The 21,614-nt window shown below is 42.7% G+C and overlaps 1 protein-coding gene across 5 annotated transcripts in view; it reads left to right on the plus strand.

The window, feature by feature from the left end:
- The first annotated feature begins 3,276 nt into the window (after positions 1–3,276).
- Positions 3,277–21,614, plus strand: part of FBXO25 (F-box protein 25) — a 63,321-nt gene continuing 44,983 nt past the window's right edge. For 4 of the 5 annotated variants that reach the window (XM_073336174.2, XM_073336178.2, XM_073336177.2 and 1 more), the window contains exons 1-2: positions 3,277–3,402; positions 12,883–13,026. In XM_073336174.2, the coding sequence (XP_073192275.2) occupies positions 12,890–13,026 (137 nt within the window). In that variant the 5' untranslated portion in view covers positions 3,277–3,402; positions 12,883–12,889. Of the gene's footprint in view, positions 3,403–9,159; positions 9,404–12,882; positions 13,027–21,614 lie in introns of all 5 variants that reach the window. The other variant, XM_073336175.2, reaches the window with a different exon arrangement.

The following is a 21,614-nucleotide window of genomic DNA, read 5'->3' on the forward strand; positions in this document are numbered from 1 at the left end:
CCAGCCCATTCAAATACCGACCAGGTGGTAACCCTACTCACAGCCCAAGCACCGGCAAGGGTGCCATTTAGATAGGGCAGAGGGGGACTACTGACCCACCTCCCCCGGAGTTTCATACAGGGGGTGTGCTTCCAGGCAGAGCTCTTAACTGCTCAAAAATAGTGCGGAATATGAGTTCTGCAGAGAGGTGCTTCTCCCAGCTTGTGTCCCTGGGGCAGGGAGTCAGTGTTTTGTTTACAAACAGAGGCAGGGTGATTAAGATAAGTCAAGGCTGATAATTAAATTAAGGATCTGGCAGTCCTTAAATGAACCTGTAAAACAGGAATCCCTTGGGGGGAAATGGAGTTGAAGAGAGATACAGCCAAGCCTTCTGAGCCAACGGGGTTACATTCAAAAAAGAGGAATACATGAGGGTCATAAGTGAAAAGAAGGGGCCAAAACCTAGGGAAGGGATAGCAGTGGTATAAAGAAGTTCCCACTCTACCTCTGGTACTTATATGGCCCTATCACTGTAGTATCTGAGCACCTCACATCACATCCCCTTGGTGAGGCAGAGCAGTATCCCCAGTGTACAGATGGGGCACTGAGGCACAGAGAGACTAACAGCCAGATTTTCAAAAGTCTTTAGGCACCTAATGGGATTTTCAAAAGTGCCTAAAAGGCTACATGCTTTGTAAACCCCACTAGATACCCTAGCTACATCTTTGAGTGCCTAAAAACATTTTAAACTCTGTCCCTAAGGCACTGACCTGAGGTCATGCAAGAAGTCCATGCGGGGTGGAGGGGAGAGTAGAACCCAGGTCTCTGAGGGCTAGCTCCCTATCCACTGGACTAGCCTTTCTCTTGGCTGCATGCTGCGTAAAAGAGGCCTCTGATGGATGGGAGAAAAAACAAGAAGGCCAGTTCTCTGGGACTCCAGCACATGGTTCCAGGTGATTGGGAACAATGTCATGGTTGCAGTATCAAAAGCAACAAAGAGGTCAGGAAAGATGAAGAAAGTAAGAGAATGAGAGTCAGATGAGAGAAGAGCACTTAACTGCCAATGGGTGGCAGGTTCTGCCCCAGGCTGAGTTGTACAGCAATGCCTGCTTTGCAATTTTAGATTTTAACTGAAAACCCTTTTGTTTTGTCCTTTTTTGTTCTGAGTTTGAGAAAAGGAAGGAATGAGAAAGTGTCGTCTGAGTATCAGATGTAATTATACATCAAATTCTTAGGGTTTCAGCTATATTCAGGCCAAAGAACAGAAATTTTATCCACAAAGTCCATAAAATTGACCATTATTGTCATGATTTGTGTTATTCACTGGGCACAATCTGTGCGCTCAGCACTGTTCAGAATATGCAAGAAAATGTAGTCCCTGAGCCAATGCATACAAGACGTGTAACTCTGGATAAGATGGCTCAGATATTTAAGTATGAAGTGTATAGTTATTGACCACACGTGGTCACTGTGATGTTTATATCTATGAATGCAGGCACTGAGGGCAACAGAAGTTTTACTTGATTAAGGACTAGAAGATTTGACCCTCCAACTTTCTTTCACAGAGGAGCTGCCTAGAGCTCCTGTGCCTGTTTATTTTCCTTTCCTGCCTGCAGTGGCCCTGATATACCTCAGAAGTCTCAATTTTTTTCCCCAACTTCAAAACATTGAATTTTCTTGGTGTTTGATTTAAAATATTCTCCTGTGAAAACTGCAACTCAATCACTGCAGTGTTGTGTTTAAGAGCCTTCTGAAAAGTAACTAGCCTTTAAACAGAAAGCAGTGTTGCTAACTCATGATTTTGTCATGAGTCTCATGATAACTGTTTTCCTTAAAGTCCCACCTGCTGGAGTCCAGTGATATGTAATGATTTCAGCCTTCATTCTTTAAAAAAAAATAATGAAGTTTCTAGCCCTTGTGGCTGTGGAGAAGCTTCAAAATGTGACACCAGTGCACCTTAAAGGCTCAAAAAGCAGAATGTAAATAAAAAGAACACCAAATCTATTATTTTTACATACTCTCATTATTTTAAAGCCAATCTCATGATTTTTGGTGAGCCTGATTCTTGATTTTTGAACATTTGGGGTTGGCAATACTATGAAAATGACTTGAGAGTGTCAGTTTCACTCCTGCTAAAGTCATTTTCTAGTCTATTATTTGTAGTGGGGTAACACCCCTAGAGCCCCAAGCTGGAGCAGTATAAACTCACAGGGCCTTGCCCCAATAGGATGTTTCCAAAAGTTAAATGATCTATTCCAAGCCTGATGAACTGCAAAAATGTGATAGAAAGTAATCTAGTCTTTTCTACAATTGTTTCAATTGTTCTATTCAAGAGTTAGTAACAAAGTAAAAATATACATTAATTTTTTTAAACTGAACCAGCATCCCTTAAGTGAATTGACACAAGATGTCAGAACATCTTCCTATTAGAGCTGAGTGGGTCTAATATTTATTTAATTTTCTTTCTTTATATAGGAATTGGAAATTATTATCTGACAGGAGCACTGTATCTAAGTTATTATCTTAAAAAAAAAAAAAGAAAGTTTTCAGGTGCCCAACTAGTGTTTGGAATCACAGTTAAAGTTGCCCCGCAATCTGAAATGGTGCCCCAGAGCGCTGGGAGGTCTGGTCAGCTGGCATGGGCCAGCCCTGGGTTTTTAATTGCAGTGCAGACACACCTTTCAGGGCAGGCTTGAGAGCGTGGATCTAGCCACCCCAGGAACTAAGGCCATTCACAAACCTCACCACCTCTTGCTCCAAGCGCATTGCTTTGTCCTGACTTTCTCTAACACAAGTACACAGACAGCAACCTGGATAGTTCAAACCCAACAAACCGCCCCTACCAAGAGCAACCCCTCCTCTGCGCGCCCAGCTCTCCCGAGCAGGAGCCCAGGCACCAAGCCACGTGCGGGCTGGAAACGAGCCCGAGCAGAAAGGCTCTGGCAACCGGGGTGGCCCGTTACCGCCCCAGCCTTACCGCTAGGGGGCTCAGGGGGAGCCGCTGCCCCACACCAGTCACCCTGGGGCGAGGCCGAGCCTCCAGCTCGCGACCCTAGGGAAGGGGGGTTGGTCTGGTGACGCCACAATGGACCCTTAGAGAACGGACTCCCGCGGTGCCGCGGCTCCGGCTGCCTCAGAACCCGGGACACGCCCCCTGTCCCGCCCAGCCCGCTCACAGAGCGGAGCCGGGCCTCTCCGCCGCCAACCAAAACATTGACATGTGCGTCTCGCGCTCCACAGTCACGTGACGCGGCCGGTTTGGCAAGCCCGTGACGTCACAAACGTCGTAACCAATCGAAAATCATACTTCCGGGTAGCAACAAGCGCCGCGGCAAGCGGCCAATCCGCGGGAGCGGGCGGCTGGGGACTTTAGCCTCGCTGTTAGTTCCATCATCAGCCCTGGAGCTGCTTGGGGTCCGTCAGGTGAGCGCTGCGCGCCGCGCTTCCCCGGGCCTGCCGCGGGGCCAGGGCAGCGGGAGCCAGGCCGGGGTTTGCGGGGTAGGGCTGCTGGGGGCGGGGCTGGCGCTGAATGGGGCGGGGGCCTGGGCGGGTTGGAACCAGAGCAGGAGGGGGCTGGGGCAAGAGGGGGGCTGGGCTGAGGTGGTGGGGGGGGGGGCTGGAGTAGGAGAGGGAAGGGATCGGGGGCTGGGGCAGGGATTGAGGGGCTGGGACAGGAGGGGCAGGGATTGGGGGGCTGGGCTGGGGCAGGGGTCGGGAGGGCTGGGACGGGCAGGAGGGGGCAACGGTGTTGTTTGGATGGGGCTGAACATGGAGAGAGGGTTGCTGGGATCAAGAGGCTGGGGCTGCGCTAGGCTGGGGATGTCTAGAGGAGCAAGGAATAGGATAGCAGTGGGCTGTGTGGTTGGGCAATGTGGGAAGTGAAGGCAGTTGGGGGAACAGATTTTTACCCTAGGTTGCTGGGGGCAGGAGTTGCTGGAGTTAGAAACCGGGTACATTTAGGAGCCTGCAGATTAGGGAAGAGGTGAATTTAGAGGCATAGGCCTAGTGGTCCAGGGTAGGGAGTGGCAGATGGGTTTCTGGGTTTGAGCGAGGCAGCTGTCTGTCATGGGGAGGCATGGGAGACTTGCGATGGGAGGCCATGAAAACTCTGGGGATTCAAGGGAGGATGCTGTATTCCTTGGTTGCTGAGAAGGAGCCAGGGAGTGAGCAGGGCTGGTGATAGAAAATGAGGAGATGGCTTTTCAGCAGGGAAGTCCTCATGGTGCAGAGTCCAGAGTGCTGAACGGGGAGGGATGGAGTAGTGTAGGATCACATCTTTCTAACTTTGTCTGATGAGGGATTTTCTGTTCTGAATGGGACTTTAAGTGCTGTCAGTTTCATGTGTGATGCTTTATCCACCCCACCACAAGCAAAACAATCTCAAAAATGCCTTGCAATTCTTTACTCTGTCAAGATTTCCCATTTCTTTTGAGGAAAGGGTGGAGACCCAAAAAAACCAAGAAACCAGCTCTTATTTGTGCTTTCAGTGCTTGGAAACCCAGAAGCTAAACAATATCTGTTTTTTTCTGTAGTGCCAATCACTGCAAATCAAATAACCAAGTTTATTGTAAATTATCTGTTGTGTGAAGTTGGAGGGTAAGTTTTTCAGGGAAAGAGATGTGAGGAAAACAAAAATATAATGGGTCCAACATTCAGAAGTCTAGAGAACTCTATTCTTGCTGTGGTGGTGCAAAGGAGTTTTCTCCGCATGAGGTAATGAGATCATGAAAATCTCATTCTATGTAAGAGGTATGTATAATTGTATAAAGTTCATATGGGCTGGCAGCTCTTAAAACTGGTGAGTTCAGGAATAGCGAAACTTTGTTCAGCTGAGGGCTATGTTAGTAGTTTTCCAGGAGATGAGGAGGATCAAAGCGAAGGCTCAATTCTGCAGCTGGACCATTTTCTAATGTAGGGCCCTGTTGGCTCTAATTTCCTTAAATGCAGCTTCTCTTGTTTTCTGGCATATCTGTAAGAGTTTTGAGCCTGAGATGCTCCAGGAGAGAACCCAAGTTCATAAAAGCAGATCACTGCATAGCGGGTTATAATCTCCATGGTCTATGTACAGTAATGCCCCACTTAACATCCTCTCACTTAACATTGTTTCAATCTTACATCCGTGGTCAATTACAGAACATGCTCCATTTAAAGTTGTGCAATGCTTCGCTATAACATTGTTTGGCTGCCTGCTTTGTCCACAGCTGGCAGTTCCCCTATCAGATCCCCTCCACGTCTCCTCCACCCCACAATGCCTCCCGCCCGCAGGCAGACCCTGTGGATCAGTGCCTTTCCCCTCCTCCTCCTCCTCCTGCCCGCAGCAATCAGCTGGCTTGCGGCATTCTGTAGGGAGGGGGGAGGAGCAAGGACTCAGCGTGCAGGCTCCCCCTCCCTCCCCTGCTGCCCAAACACCGCAAACCAGCTGATTGCTGCGGGGAGGGGGAGGAGTGAGGACGTGGTGCACCTCCCCTGCCTCCTGCCCTCGGCAATCAGCTGGCTTGCGGCATTTGAGAGGCAGGGGAGGGAGGGAGAGCCCGCATGCCAAGTCGTTGCTCCTGATCCCTCCCTACAGAATGCCGCAAACCAGCTGATTGCCGTGGGCAGAAGGCAGGGGAGGGAGCGGGGAGGAGCAAGGACGTGGCATGCAGAGTAAAAATGGGGGGAAAGAAGAGGCGGGTTAAGGGTGGGGGCTTGGGGGAAGGGGTGAAGTGCGTGGGCCGAGGGTTGAGCCCCCCCTCCCCCACCCTGGTGCTTGCAGAGGAGGGGAAGCTGCTGGCTGCGCAACGTGCTTCTCCTAGCCTACAGCACCTTCAGCCTCCTTGCCTGCCTCATTGTCTCCAGTGCCAGTGGGCTGTGCCTGTGTGGGGTAAGGCGGGGGTACCTCCCAACTTATAGTACTGTACTGTATGGCAAAAAAAAGTTTTCCTGGAACTAACCCTCCCCCCCCCCCCCCCCCCCCCGTTTACATTCATTCTTATGGGGAAACTGGATTCACTTAGCATCGTTTCACTTAGAATCATAGAATATCAGGGTTGGAAGGGACCTCAGGAGGTCATCTAGTTCAACCCCCTGCTCAAAGCAGGACCAATCCCCAACCAAATCATCCCAGTCAGGGTTTTGTCAAGCCTGACCTTAAAAACATCTAAGGAAGGAGGTTCCACCACCTCCCTAGGTAACGCATTCCAGTGTTTCACCACACTCCTAGTGAAAAAGTTTTTCCTAATATCCAACTTAAACCTCCCCCACTGCAACCTGAGACGATTACTCCTTGTTCTGTCATCAGCTGCCACTGAGAACAGTCTAGAGCCATCCTCTTTGGAACCCCCTTTCAGGTAGTTGAAAGCAGCTATAAATCCCCCCTCATTCTTCTCTTCTGCAGACTAAACAGTCCCAGTTCCCTCAGCCTCTCCTCATAAGTCATGTGTTCCAGTCCCCTAATCATTTTTGTTGCCCTCCGCTGGACTCTTTCCAATTTTTCCACATCCTTCTTGTAGTGTGGGGCCCAAAACTGGACACAGTACTCCAGATGAGACCTCACCAATGTCGAATAGAGGGGAATGATCACGTCCCTCGATCTGCTGGCAATGCCCCTACATATACATCCCAAAAAGCCATTGGCCTTCTTGGCAACAAGGGCACACTGTTGACTCATATCCAGCTTCTCGTCCACTGTAACCCCTAGATCCTTTTCTGCAGAACTGCTGCCTAGCCATTCGGTCCCTAGTCTGTAGCGGTACATGGGATTCTTCCGTCCTAAGTGCAGGACTTTGCACTTGTCCTTGTTGAACCTCATCAGATTTCTTTTGGCCCAATCCTCTAATTTATCTAGGGCCCTCTGTATCCTATCCCTACCCTCCAGCGTATCTACCTCTCCTCCCAGTTTAGTGTCATCTGCAAATTTGCTGAGGGTGCAATCCACACCATCCTCCAGATCATTTATGAAGATATTGAACAAAACCGGCCCGAGGACTGACCCTTGGGGCACTCCACTTGATACCGGCTGCCAACTAGACATGGAGCTATTGATCACTACCCGTTGAGCCTGACAATCTAGCCAACTTTCTATCCACCTTATAGTCCACTTAAAGTCACATTTTTCAAGAACATAACTACAACGTTAAGTGAGGAGTTACTGTTTCTCAAATAAAGATTGGTGAGAAGCATGTTGCAGCATTTTTAGCTAGAGCTAGACCAGAGGTGGACAAACTACAGCCCATGAGCCACATCTGCCCCGCAGGACCCTCCTGCCCGGCTCCTGGCCCGGGTGGCTAGTCCCTAGCCCCTCCCCGCTGTTCCCCCTCCCCCACAGCCTCAGCACGCCACGCCGCTGGCACAACGCTCTGGGCAGCCGGGCAGCGCAGTTGCAGAGCTGCGACCTGACCCGGTGCTCTGGGCGGCGTGGTAAGGGGGCAGGGAGCGGGGGGGTTGGATAGAGGGCAGGGGAATTGGGGGGTGGTGGTCAGGGATTGGGGGTGTGGATGGGATTGGGGCGGTCAGAGGGCGGAGAACGGGGGGTTGGATGGGGCAGGGTTTCCAGGGGGCAGTCAGGAAGCGGGGGGGTTGGATGGGGTGGCGGGGGGCAGTCAGGGGCAGAGGTTCTGGGGGCAGTCAGGGGACAGGGAACAGTGGGTTGTGGATGGGATAGGAGTCCCGAGGGAGCTGTCAGTGGGCGAGAAGCAGGGGGGTCGGATAGGAGGCACAGGCCAGGCCACGCCTGGCTGTCTGGGGAGACACAGCCTCCCCTAACCGGCCCTCCATAGAATTTTGGAAACCCGATGTGGCCTTCAGGCCAAAAAGTTTGCACGCCCCTGAGATAGACAGATATTTTCATCTTGTGCAATATTAAATGTTCTCTTTTTTTAATAGAAAAACAATATTTTTGTTCTTTTTTTTTTTTTAATAGAAAATTCAGGTCATCATGTGCTAATCTCACATGGAGTTATTGACTTTCTGTGGCTGTGTCTCACCATGGCTTTCTCCACAAGAGTTTTATTGCTAATTAAATTAGTTGTTTCCTAGTGATTTTTTGTTTTGTTTTGTTCCACCCGGGAAGTATAAATATGCTTACTTGCCCTAAACATGGGAGGTCATAAAAGTGTAAGAAAGAAAGACCTAAGTGATCCAGATTCTAGATACAAGTTTCTAAAGTTTATGTAGGAGCAGCAAAAGTATTGTCTGATGTGTGCATTTGGCTGCCACTTCCATTAGTATTTTTAAAACCTTCAATCCAGCTATCAGTTTTGTAGGGGTAGAGAAAACATTTACTGAATTTTTATTTCCTAATGAAGACTTTCATTTCAGTCCCATTGGTTTGCAGGTCATCTTTAAGGCTATAAAGTAATCAAGAGTTTATTGACCATGTATACAAAGGCATGTTGTTTTGAAGCAGACACAACTTTTATAGGAGTGTTTATGCATAATTGTACTGACTCACTCTGACTGACTCAGTCTCTCAAAGTTCAAGAGCTTAAAAAAAGAAAAATTAACTTTTTTTTAAAAGAATTGAATTTATTCGCTATTTTACTAGGGTTTCACTGATGATCAGTTGTTCCATTTTATATCCTTCCTGTTTGATGTAAAATTTGAATGACACAGTTTTAAGTTCGAGTCCTACCCATATACTTGCACACCTGCTTACCTTTATGGATGTGAGGAAGCCCATTGCTTGATATGGGAGGGAGGAGGGAACAAACCTTTACATTTATTTGTGGAGAAAACTATGGTAATCCCAGAAGCCAGTGCAGCCCTTTGTCATCTTTAGAGTCTTTAATATCAATACTTCTGCTGCCAATAAAGGAAATAAGTTAAACATTAAAAAGAGAGTTCAATTTCTTCTTTTTTAAAACAATGTGATGCTAGTAGTAACTAATCAAGCCCTATACAAGATCACAAAGCAATACTTGAATCTCTCTGTATTGAATTTCTTTGCTGCCTTAACATTCCCATTCATGTTCTTAAATGTCTTCATAACTTTAGTGGGACTATTCACATGCATTCCATCCAGTCTGTAATGACTTTTGATGCTCTGAACTCCTCCCATGTTGTCAGTATCTTTCTGGTAATGAGATGCCCAAAAACAAACATTAACTGGTGATTATTTTGTCTATGTTCCAGTTCTTTCTGTAGCACTTAACACATTGACTTAATGTAGCCGGATCTATTTTTTTTCCTTTGACACTCTAGTGGCATAGCTCAGATGGTGACTGTCACAAACACCTGAACGCCAGATATTTGATAAGAAGGATAAAACAGCCTTTTATAGGAACAACATTGCCTTCAGTGCAGCACAATGTATGCAGTTTAAAGAAATGACTGAAACACTCTGCCTTGGAGAGAGATGTACTCCTGCGGACAGATTTAAAAATTGAAGTTCACCTACTAGAAGCTGCAAGTGAAGAAACAGGAGAAATTAAAGGCAGAACTAAAAGTAGGAACATTAACATTAATACAAGATGGTTTGAACATGAGAAGCATCCTGATTAAGGCTTCTGATTGTCCTATTTAATGCTATTGATTTTAGGGTTTCCAGCCCTCCAGGATTGTCGTGGAGTCTCCAAGAATTAAAGAGTAATCTTTAATTGAAGATTATGTCATGTGATGAAATCTCCAGGAACCTCCAACCAAAATTGGCAGCCCTAATTGACTTTCTCTCTCTCCCTCTCTCCTAAAAAACAAAAAACAAACAAAAAAACCCTACAGAATATTGTGTCCAGATTGCCATTAAGGAATCTAGGAAAATATAATTGCAGCTTATGCCATTTGCACAACCTATACTATGAAGTTGTTCAGCACACTATTTAACACTCATGGAGGAAAATATGGGTAACGCCTCCCGCATAGAACAGTTTAATATTTTCAGCCAAAACATTTTCCCATTAGAAAAATGAAGGGTGTTTTATTAAACAAATTTGAGGTGTATGATCCCCTGCAAAAATTAGGAAACATCAAAATGGAAATTTTTCACTTGGAATTGAAATTTTTTGTTTGGTTTTCAGGTTTTGAAAATCAAATTTATTTTTTTTAGCATTTTGGACTTTGTCTTTTCCATTTCTCACCTTTCTTTTTGTTTTCTTTCCTACTGAAAACAATAAAATGAAATCTAGACTTTTTCTTTTTGCCATTCTATAAATTTTCAAACCTTTTCCAAAGTTGGAGAAATTAGTGGCAAAAGGAAAAATGAAACAGAGTAAATTTGCCACTCTGTCAAAGAAAGAGAGAAAAACAAATCCAATATTTAGAAAATTCATTTTTTTTTTCAAAAGTATTTTGTTTAAAATTTTGGAATAAAGAAATTGTTCCATGTCTCAAAACTCTTTTTCATTTTTTTACCAGATCTCTATAACAGATTGTAGAATTTCAAAAATATAAAATAAATATAACCCATCATCAGCCTCATGTTTAATTGACCGAATAAAGATATTAATGGCTCAATTTCCTTATGACACATTAGAACTCTCAGGATGATTGTGTCTCTGTACTAGTATCCGGCTATCATAAGTGTATTGCAATTTATATGAAGGGGCTTTGATCACAGCTCACATTAAACAGCAACGAGCTCTACAGAGAACTACTGCATTTAAAAACATAGCCAAAGGATGTTTTGGAGCACCTTACAATTTGCTAATGCTACTGTGGGACTCTCAATTGAAATCTGGCTTGATCTGGTTAACAATGAAGAACTGGAAGTATATATGACAACACTGAAAATATATTAGGAAAAGGCGTTGAACTTTTCTATTACTTAGCCAACATGACTGATCTCATAATAAGAGACTAAAATGTGGTGTCTGGAGCATAATCCTGAGTAGAACTGGCCAAAATTATTTGGTCAAAAGAAAAAAAAAAAAAAAAAAGAGAACTTTGGAAATGTGAAACCAAACATCAAAATGAAACATTTCAAATTTGGGGGCTAGATGTTTAAGAGCATATAGGCATCATTCATAAAACCCAACAAGGAGGAGATGGTGCTACCCTCTTAATACCCAGTAGCCCAGTGGTTAGGGAACTGATGTGGGAGACCCAGATTCAGGTCCACACTCTGGAGCAGGGACTTGAACCCAAACCCCCCACTTAGGGTGCATAGTTCCTTCAACCAATTTGGTGCAAAATTGTATAAGAAAATTCATGGAAGACAGGAGAGATGAATTATAATTGTCAGTTTTACAAAATCTGCACTTCTGTCCAGCCATTTAGGGCATGTTTACGCTCCCCCGCAGTGTGGACTAAGACAGGGATGGCCAACCTGAACCTGAGAAGGAGCCAGAATTTACCAATGTACATTGCCAAGGAGCCACAGTAATATGTCAACAGCTCCCCATCAGCTCCCCCACCCACCTTCCCCCAGTGCCTCCCACCTACCGGCAGCCCCCCCAATCAGCACCTACCCCTCCCTCCCCACACCTCCCAATCAGCTGTATCGGCGTGCAGGGGGCTCTGGGGGAAAGGAAGGAGAAGCGAGGGCACTGCAGGCTGAGGGGAGGGGGCGGGGCCTGTGGCAGAACCAGGGATTGAGCAGTGAGCACCTCGCGGCACATTGAAAAGTTGGCACCTGTAGTTCCAGCCCCAGTGCCTATTCAAGGAGCCACATATTAACTTCTGAAGGGCCGCATGTGGTTCCGGAGCCACAGGTTGGCCACCCCTGGACTAAGGGGATGTGAATAGCTGTGCACGCAAAAGTGCTGCACTCCCCTCTGGCACTGGAAGTGCAAACTTAAATGTCCCAAGGGGACCACACAGAGGAATTACAGTGCAGCTCTTTGGTGCGCACTGCTGTTCACACCTTCTTAGTCCAAACTGTGGGATAGTGTAGACATGATATTAGTATTTAATTAACTGGGAACTCCTGTGTTTCACTTAAAGTTCACAAACGTTTTATTTTGAATAGTATACCTTTCTTTGTATGTCTCAGGAATAAACATCCACTGAATCACATAGTGTCTTTTGTTCATAAATCTTTCATAGATTTTTCACTTTTTTTTTTAATATGGGGAGGTGGAAAATTCCCAAGATTTATTAGCATGTAGTTTTTCATTTTTTGTTTTTGTTTCTAATTTCTTTTTATTGTATTGTATCCTCACATGTAGTAACTCCAATTTACTATCTTTCATGAAGTTCTCTTACTTCCAGAACAATAATGATCTCTGACCTAACAATCTCCTGTTCATGCATTTTACACATGAAGGAAACACTTCATTTCTTACTGCAGGTATTTTGAAGGGAACCTGGGGTTGAGAGAGGTGGGATTTGGGTGTGTGCCCTCTTGCTGATTTATTAAATAACTGAGTTTAAAAAGTCCCCCACAATTTTCAAACATATGTGCTGCATTTGTGCCTTAGAAATACCATGAATGTCATGTTTAATCTTGCCTGTTTTCTGGAGAGAGAACTTGGAAAATCAAGAATTGTAGATTGGAAACTCACTAACTCCTTAACAGAAGGAGCTTTTGTATCTTTAACAAGTTTTTCTTTCATCTTTTTGACTTGTTTGCATTAAATACATGTTAACAAAACAGCTCTTAAATTATCTGAATAAAAATCATTTCCTTTCTCAATTTAATCAGCTTTCAGTTCTCTTGTATCTTTGTCAAACTTACTAGTTCTCCCTCTCTTTCAGAATTCTAGGGGGGGGAAGGTACATGACTCCTGAATTTCTAATGCAGTAAAAAGTTTATTTTATAAAATTGCAGGTCATCCTTTTATGCATCACAAAGGAGAAAAAGGAACAGCTTTTTCTTTGCCAGACACTGTTAACTGTAGAAACCTAATTTTTCCAAAACTTGATTGCCCTGTTTAAAATGGGGGAAGGTGGAGTAATGAATTAGGAAGTGTGAGGGAGTTTCTGAAACATTTCCAGGAATATTTAAATTTAAAATATACCTGTCATGAATAAACTACTTATTGCTTATAGGGAAACCATGCCATTTTTGGGCCAAGACTGGAGATCTCCAGGATGGAGATGGATTAAAACAGAAGATGGTTGGAAAAGATGTGACTCCTTCAGTCCAGAACTTGAGGATGAGAGCAGCCAGCTCAACAACATCAGTCACACTGTGTAAGTTTCAGAACAAAGATTAATAAAATTCAACCAGGAAGTAGGAGGGATTGTGTTCATCGTTTAAAGTTTGCTGTAACAGGGTGTGTCTTATTCAAACTGAAACTTTTTTTGTGTTCCGCACGTTCTTCTCATCTGCACTTATTAGCAATGCAGAGCTGTAATCACAAGCACCTTGGACAGGGAATGTCAATCAGCATTTTGATGAGAGGAAATTATTTGAAACTCCAACTTTGGTGGGGGGGGGCAGGGAAGAGGCTCACTTGATATGTGATTAATTCTTATATTCAAAATTTATAGTCTCCTAGAATAATGGGAAAACATTACCATAACTTTTAATCAATATTTTAAGGAAGATGATATGATTATCTAGAGTGTAGCAATAATACAAGGTAGTTGGTAAAATTTACTTTTTTTTTTTTTTAAGTAACATCTGTCCACCTTGCGGTGATGTTCACTTGCCAAATGGCTGCTCTAGATATCTTAGTAAACTTGGATAATTTATGTACTTAATAGTATATTACAACTAAAAGGTATACAACTTTTGCAAGACTTCTAGTATTTTCATGTGTCGGGACAAGGTGGAATAGGGTGTTAGTTTAGCATCTCTGGAAAACTGGGGTCAAATTTAGCCACTGTTACAAGTGAAAGTTGATGGCCTCATAATAGTCCTTATTGGAAAGTTGCCCAGATCAGAACTGCCAGGCAATATGTCATGAATGGCAATTTTCTCTTAGAGCAGTGGTTCTCAACTCTGGTCCACCGCTTGTTCAGGGAAAGCCCCTGGCACGCCGGGCTGGTTTGTTTACCTGCTGCGTCCACAGGTTCGGCCGATCGTGGCTCCCACTGGCCGCGTTTCGCCGCTCCAGGCCAATGGGGGCTGCAGAAAGCGGCGCAGGCCGAGGGATGTGCTGGCCACCCTTCCCGCAGCCCCCATTGGCCTAGAGCGGTTAACCGCGGCTAGTGGGAGCCGCGATCGGCCAAACCTGCAGATGCGGCAGGTGAACAAACTGGCCCGGCGCGCCAGGGGCTTTCCCTGAACAAGCGGTGGACCAGAGTTGAGAACCACTGTCTTAGAGAGACAATGTGGTTGAGATAATATCTTTTATTGGACCAACTTCTGTTGGTGAGAGAGACAAGCCTTTGAGCTACACAGAGTTCTTCCTCTGACCTGAAGCTTGTCTCTCTCACCAACAGAAGTTGATCCAATGAAAGATATTACCTCACCCAGCTTGTCTCTCTCTAATATCCTGGGACTGACATGGCTACAACTACAGTCTTCTCTTAGGACAGTAATTGAAATGTATTCTACGTAGGAGCACTACAGATTAAGATGCTTTAATAGTGCAGTGTGAAGCTTTCAGAACTCTTGCCCACATTCAGTCTGATTCTAGGTACCATTGTTTGTATCTGACTTACTTACCAAAGTCATCCTCAGACATCATTGATAGGGTTTTCAGGATTCAAATGTTAGGCATTAAAACCCTGGTCCACCAACTTCAGTGGTAGCCGGAAGACTTTCTGTTAACTTTAACTGGCATTTGATCAGACCCTAATTTAAAGCTGCCACCTTGTGCCTTTAACCCATACGCAAACATCATTGATATTACTGGAAATTCTCTGCAATGAGTCAAGCATGCATTTGGCTCTTGAGATCCATTGAGAAATAAACCTGTTTAATGTGTTAGTTAATTTGAGAGTGGAATAGTATATATTGCAAATTTTAGTAAACTTTTATGGAATAAATGATCTGTCTTTCTGTAGTTCTGTTCCTGCTGAATTTATATTCGTTCCTTTCCCCCAAAATTAGTCGGAGGACAGTGCTCTTGGTTAGGACCTGCAGTGTAACCAGTTTACCATCCTGAGGAAAGGGAGCATACAGTGTTCAAGTCGTTAGTTCATTGAAAACGGCAATTAATGTACGAATGAGCACAGTATGTTAATTGATTTGGGTGTGGAAAAAATAACTGAAAAGGTAATTTATTAGCAAATATGGAAAACCTTGTGTCGATGTGCACCCTGTGCTCTAAAAATGCTTCAACTGGTCATGTTTCAGACTAGCAGCCGTGTTAGTCTGTTTTCGCAAAAAGAAAAGGAGTACTTGTGGCACCTTAGAGACTAACCAATTTATTTGAGCATAAGCTTTCGTGAGCTACAGCTCACTTCATCGATGAAGTAGTGAGCTGTAGCTCATGAAAGCTTATGCTCTGATAAATTTGTTAGTCTCTAAGGTGCCACAAGTACTCCTTTTCTTTTTTCAATTGGTCATGTGCAAAATGCAATCCTAAATTGTTGAGTGACCAAAGAGTGAGTTCTGTGCCCATCTCTTTTAAACCCATCTTGAGACTTGCCTACATCTCAGACGTTGCTGCTTTCTACATACCATCCTTCTCTCTGTGCTTATCTATCACAGACCTTTCTGGTTTTTCAGACAATTTCCCTAGCATGAGTGTGAAAGGCTCCTTTTCTGTAACTGCTCTTGTTGTCTGGAACCGTATTCGGTTATCCTTTCATCTTATCAACTCTTGCCTTCAGATATCTTCTGAAACAGATCCTTGCTCCTTTGCCTGTATCCCTTAAATAATAGTTGCAGTTGAAAAATAAAAACAGGAGACTTAACTCTGTGGCATTTTGTGAAAGAGTATATGTAAAGTTATGTAATTGTTAAGACCTACTTGTAGAGATTTCTTTGTGTTAACTTAATGGAAGTTTCTTAGTACTATACATATGAATTATATGTTTCTGTTCTTGTAAGCAAACATTTAAATTGTCAAGGACTTTGTTCTGTTTGTATCTTCATATTTTATTTGATTCCAGTGTTGACTGGAAAAAAAAACCTTAATTTCTCTTTTTGTACTTAGTTTCCTCTTCACAGTTAGGAAATGGTCCAGCTTGAGCTCTTAGAAGTCTATTGATCTTGAAATTCTATAGCTTTCTTTTCAAAGGAACTAATCTGCTGCTATTTGAAACATTTTTTCTTAAGTATCTGTTAAACTTAACATGAAACTAGATATAGAAGAATAATTTTAAGTTTTTCAATTTCTAAACAGACGCTGTGGTGAATTAGGACACTTCCAAGTGATTGCATATGAAATACTTAGAGTTACTGTGGACTTTGCATCTGTTCTGTAATAATTTGTTGAATTCCCTTTAAACTTGAATGTCCATCTATAGAATTCCATTCTCACTGTTAAACACCGTATATGTAATTATTTGTGCAACATGAAACCATACATCCATTTTTGCTTACTGGTTCTACTATAGCACTCTAAGCTCCTTTGAAACAAAAAAAAAAATACAGAAATTGAATGACAACTAATCCCATCAACCCCTTTTTACTTTAGAAAATGGAATGTAGCACTGAATGAGGAAGAATAAAGCTTGATAAAATGTGGGACAATTAATTTCAGCTAATGGAAGTAGCATGTTGTAAGTGGTCCTTGAGTAGTATTATATTATACTGCATCCATGAATGTGCTGTGTGCTTTCTTTATAAAGGGACAACTGTGCTTAGCAGTCTAACTGTTCCTTTGCAGTCTGTGTAAGTGGGTAGGCAAGAGCTATACTTCTCATTTTAGACAGGTTTCTAACAAGTCTATTAAAAAAAAAAAGTCTATTCTCCAAAAGTGGATTTACCAAAAATTTTTTTAAAAAGTCTACAATAACACTAATTATAGTACTTGGAAGTTTGCTGGCTTTGGGGAACAGCAATTTCAAATAAGAACTTTTGTTGGTTTTTATCTATAAAATTCAAACATAGTCTTTCAAGGACAGTTACTATGTAATGGTAATGGACTATTTCCTTAGGCTTAAACTGCAGTAAAAGGTAATTGTGATGCTATTTCCCTCTCTCTAAAATCCATCACTGGGAGAGGAATGGAAGTGTGTGCGGGTGAGTGAAGTTGTTTAACTTGCTTTGTGAGTCTGTTTCTGTGACTTGAATTTCTGCAGGGCAAAAGCTAAACATAGTTTTTGCTGTGTAGGACAATATTTCTGGTGTTAAAAAGATCTTCATCTAAAAGCTTCCAGTGTCCTGTGTTAGGTCACTTTGATAAAAGACAGTTTAACACTCAATGCTGGATTTAACTAGTATCAACAAATAGCTATGGATTGATGTAATTTAATGTTTGCCTTTTAATGCCTAGGCATGGGTTGTTTTCAAATGCACTTTTACTTGCCCTGGTGACTTGCAACATCTAGGCTATTGCTGATGCTTCTTACATCTAAACTTACAATGAAAAATAGATTCATATGGCAAACTCAGCTGTTTTAATATAAATGAATACTCATGAGTGGTATAAGGCTTGTATACACTTTTTCTGTCAAAGAGTGATGCTGGGGAAATAAAAGCAATTTTACTCATTGTTGAGCTTCAGTGCCCTATAGCAGTGGTTCTCAAACTAGGGCCGCCGCTTGTTCAGGGAAAGCCCCTGGTGGGCCGGGCCAGTTTGTTTACCTGCCGCATCCGCAGGTTCGGCCGATCGCGGCTCCCGCTGGCTGCGGTTTGCTGCTCCAGGCCAGTGGGGGCTGTGGGAAGCGACGTGGGCCAAGGGATGTGCTGGTTGCCCTTCCCGCAGCCCCCATTAGCCTGTAGCGGCGAACCGCAGCCAGTGGGAGCCGCGATCAGCCGAACCTGTGGATGCAGCAGGTAAACAAACTGGCCCGGCCCATCAGGGGCTTTCCCTGAACAAGCGGCAGGCCTAATTTGAGAACCACTGACCTATAGCTTTAGCGATTCTGTTTATCTACACAAGGTTGGCTGCCTTCACAGTGAAAACAATCTTAGTTATCAGTGTTTTGTAAAAGTAAGCACTCTTGCTTATCTTTATGTCTTTGTATGGTTAGCGTTGCTGTTTCCTCTAGTTATCTGCTGACCTGGAAAGAAAAGCCTTACTTTAAGAAACTGCTTTGACTTTATGCTGGGCTCTGGAGTTTTTTTCTTAGCTTAAAAAAAAAAGATTTTTTAATGTACAGGTGAGTAGTTTTTTTCTTTGGTTCATTGGCTTTTTTAAAAAAAAAATATATAAATGTGATAAAAAGAGGAACGGGAGCTGGAGGGACTCTTAATTTTTTGCTTCTTGAGAGTATATTAAGTATGTAAAACCATTGCAAAACAGCATGATCAGAGCTTCTAATATAGTTCTTCAGATAATCTTCTTGGGTCACCCTCTTATCACTGGACTATATATGCATCATTTAAGGTTGTGACAATTTGGGGAATCTGTTTATGTAGGACTTACGAATTGTGGTGGTAATTGTACTATTAAATGCCTCGATGCAGATGTGAAATCCACCATTTGGTGACACCTGTAGCATGTCTCTCCCAGACTACGTACAGTGGTGGATTGTTAGTCTGTAATGGTCACCTATTTAGGTGGAAGCACTTTGGTACAATGGGTTGGCTGAAGCCTAGGAGAACCAGTTCAGCCATTTTTCTCTGCAGGAGGGTGGAGAAGTGGAGAGAAGAAAATTCCCAGCAGTTACAACAAAGGAACCAGGCGCTAGTGGTGAGACGTATAACACTAAACTCAAGAGATTCACTGAGACGGGAAGCGTTGTGCAGGAGATGGGAAGAAATTGGTATGCTTTTGTGGGAGGGTTGTGCGCGTTTGCGGAACCAGTCAAGGTAGATAAAGCTAGCTGACCTAGGAACGCTCCATGATTTTGGAGAGACCCATGAGCTGCAGGAAAAGGATCCCAAACACTGCAGAAAGCTCTGGCCAGGCCCAAAGAACTCTCTAGAGTGGTAAGGAACCTGAAGCAGGGAAAAACACACGGGTGTGTTCATTTTTTTTTTTTATAGATCTGTATATTTGTTATGCCACATAAGTGAAGAGTAATGATATTTGATGATCTTGTACAATGTCTGTCTGTTTGCTTTCACTATTTTGTACCGCTGAAGAGGTAAACTGCAAACCAGAAGAGGAGATTCTGAGAAACACTCAAAAACTGCTGGGGAAGGCAATGGGAAGACAACACTAGTTGCAGGGCCTTAGGCAATTGGACTGCAGGATTTCCACTATAAAGAGTGGTGTCAGACATGAGGTCTGCACCTGGAGTGCAGGCCTAGAGGCTCAAAGCCTGGGACAGTGCCTAAGACAGGGGTTCTCAAACTGGGCGTTGTGACCCCTTAGGGGGTTGCAAGGTTATTACATGGCGGGGGGTAGCGAGCTGTCAACATCCACCTGCAAACCCCGGTTCACCTCTAGCATTTATAATAGTGTTAAATATAAAAAATATGTTTTAATTTATAAGGGGGTATATAATATATAATCAGAGGCTTACTGTGTGAAAGGGATCACCAATACAAAAATTTGAGAACAACTGGTCAAAGCTCTGCCTAACAGCATCAAGCTAGGGGCAGGTGGGATTCAGGGTTGGATCTCCTCACAGCAGTCTGGCAAGTGTCCAGGTGGGGGAGCTCAACGAAATCGGTGGCAGGTATTCAAATGTCTATCAATAAGGTAGATATTTTATTGGATCTATTTATTTGTAAATGCCTTTACTCTCTTGTGTAACTTAAACAAAGAGATTTTTTATTTGTGTTTTGACATTAATGTATAATATTACATTTCCAGTTTCTTGACTGGCTGAAGCAGTCTGATATGATTTACTATTCAACATTATTGGCTGTAAAATAAGTGAGTAATTAAATAAATCAGGCAATAAATTCTGCACTTGATCAGAATTCCTCCTTTTAAAGTTGAAAGTTATCTGATATGTATTGTGTCTCTCATTTGATCACGCTCCAAGAAGGATTTACTACCTTAAAAGTAAATACAACTACTGGTTTTTCTTAAGCCGTAGTTATATAAAAACTAGCCTTCAGTCAGAAATTTCCCTTCTGCAAAATAACTCTCTAAGTCTTTGTTTTGGGGGAATTGTATCACCGTCTTGCTAAGTTTTCTGTGCCTTAGACATAATTGTAACACCTTTGCTTTAAAATAAATCACAATTTAGCACAATACATATGTGCTGTAATTCGTGTTAACATGTATTCAAATAGTGGATGAAACACTTAGATCAAGGCATAAAAATGTGCATTGTGTTACAAAGTAAAGAGGTTTGTATTAGCATTTTGTTCTTTGCATTTAGCAGAGCAGATAAAACTTTTTTTGTAAAAATTTATTTGAAAAATCAAAATTTGGAAAAATTCAGCTCTAGGGTCTACAGTGTTTTTTCTCCGAACACCCTATTGACAGTTCTTTCATTAATTGTAGAGAAGATAAAAATAATCCAGGATTTGGGGGGATATAAAACTTGCTTTAGTTGTTAACCAAACACTTCAACTGTTTTTTTGGCAGGGAAGCTTAACTGTGTAGTGAATTACTGTTCAAGAATAGACTTTAAGGTCCATTATGGTACATGTTTCTATATTACTGTTATACTCTCGCTACCTGGTGTGTGTGTGTGTGTGTGTATATATATATATACACACACGTGCGCACGCGCACACACACAAAGTTAGTATGTGAAAGTCAAAATACATCACTAAAATTAATTTCCCACCTCAACAAAAGCATGGTGATTTTTAAAAAAATGATTTTCCTGTTTTGGTTACTTCATAGGGACGTATTGGTGCAGACATACATTGTTGAGGATAATGATAGCATTTTGCAATTAGATTGCTATCCCTTCAAACCCACCCCACCCCCGAAAATCTCTAGTACAATAGCACTTTCCTCAATATTGTAGAGAGAGCCTAAAATAACTAATGTTGTGATCCTAGTCAGATAATCTCTGCTACAACGATCACTTCACTGAAAGCTTTGCTAAATTGTAGCAGTGGCGTTTCAGTTGTATACTGTGTTTCTGTGACATTTAGTAAATGGAAAAAACGTATTCTCATCAGTTTTTGCTGCAAGAGATCATGTTCCCTTAGAGTGCCAAAGCTTGTTACTGGCCTTCCTCAAAATAATATATGTGAATGGAAGAAAAGGGAAGTTGATAGTAATGAGAAACTAAGAATTCTAAAAAATGTATAAAGGAAGCAAATGGACACAAAGATATCTATGGTTGGTAGAATTAAAAACAAATAAGGAAGTCAAGTATATTAGAAATAAAAAGAATCCTAACAATGGTATTGGTCTATTACTATATGGAAATCATAGAATTATCAATAATAATGCAGAAAAGTCTGAAAGGGTCAATAAATATTTCTCTTTATTTGGTGGGGGGTGGGGGGGTATGTAGTCATATCTGATATATATCTGATATCACTCTTTCCATTCCACTAGTATCTCAGCAGGATGTTAAACAGCAGCTACCAAAGTTAGACATTTTTAAAATCAGCAGGTCTGGTAACTTGTGTCCAAGAGTTTTAAAAGAGCAGGCTGAGGAGCTTACTGGACCTTAATGTTGCTTTCACTAAGTCTTGGAACACCAGGGAAGTTCCAGAAGATTGGAAGAAATCTAATGTTGTGCTAATGTTTAAAAAAGGTAAACAGGATGACCCAGGTAATTATAGGCCTGTCAGTATGACATTGATCCCAATCAAGATAATGGAGCAGCTGATATGAGATTTGATTAAGAAATAAAGGAGAATATATAATTAATGCCAGTCTGCATGGGTTTATGAAAAAACAGAT

This window comes from Lepidochelys kempii, chromosome 3 (assembly GCF_965140285.1).
Source record: "Lepidochelys kempii isolate rLepKem1 chromosome 3, rLepKem1.hap1, whole genome shotgun sequence".
Classification (NCBI taxonomy): Eukaryota; Metazoa; Chordata; order Testudines; family Cheloniidae; genus Lepidochelys; species Lepidochelys kempii.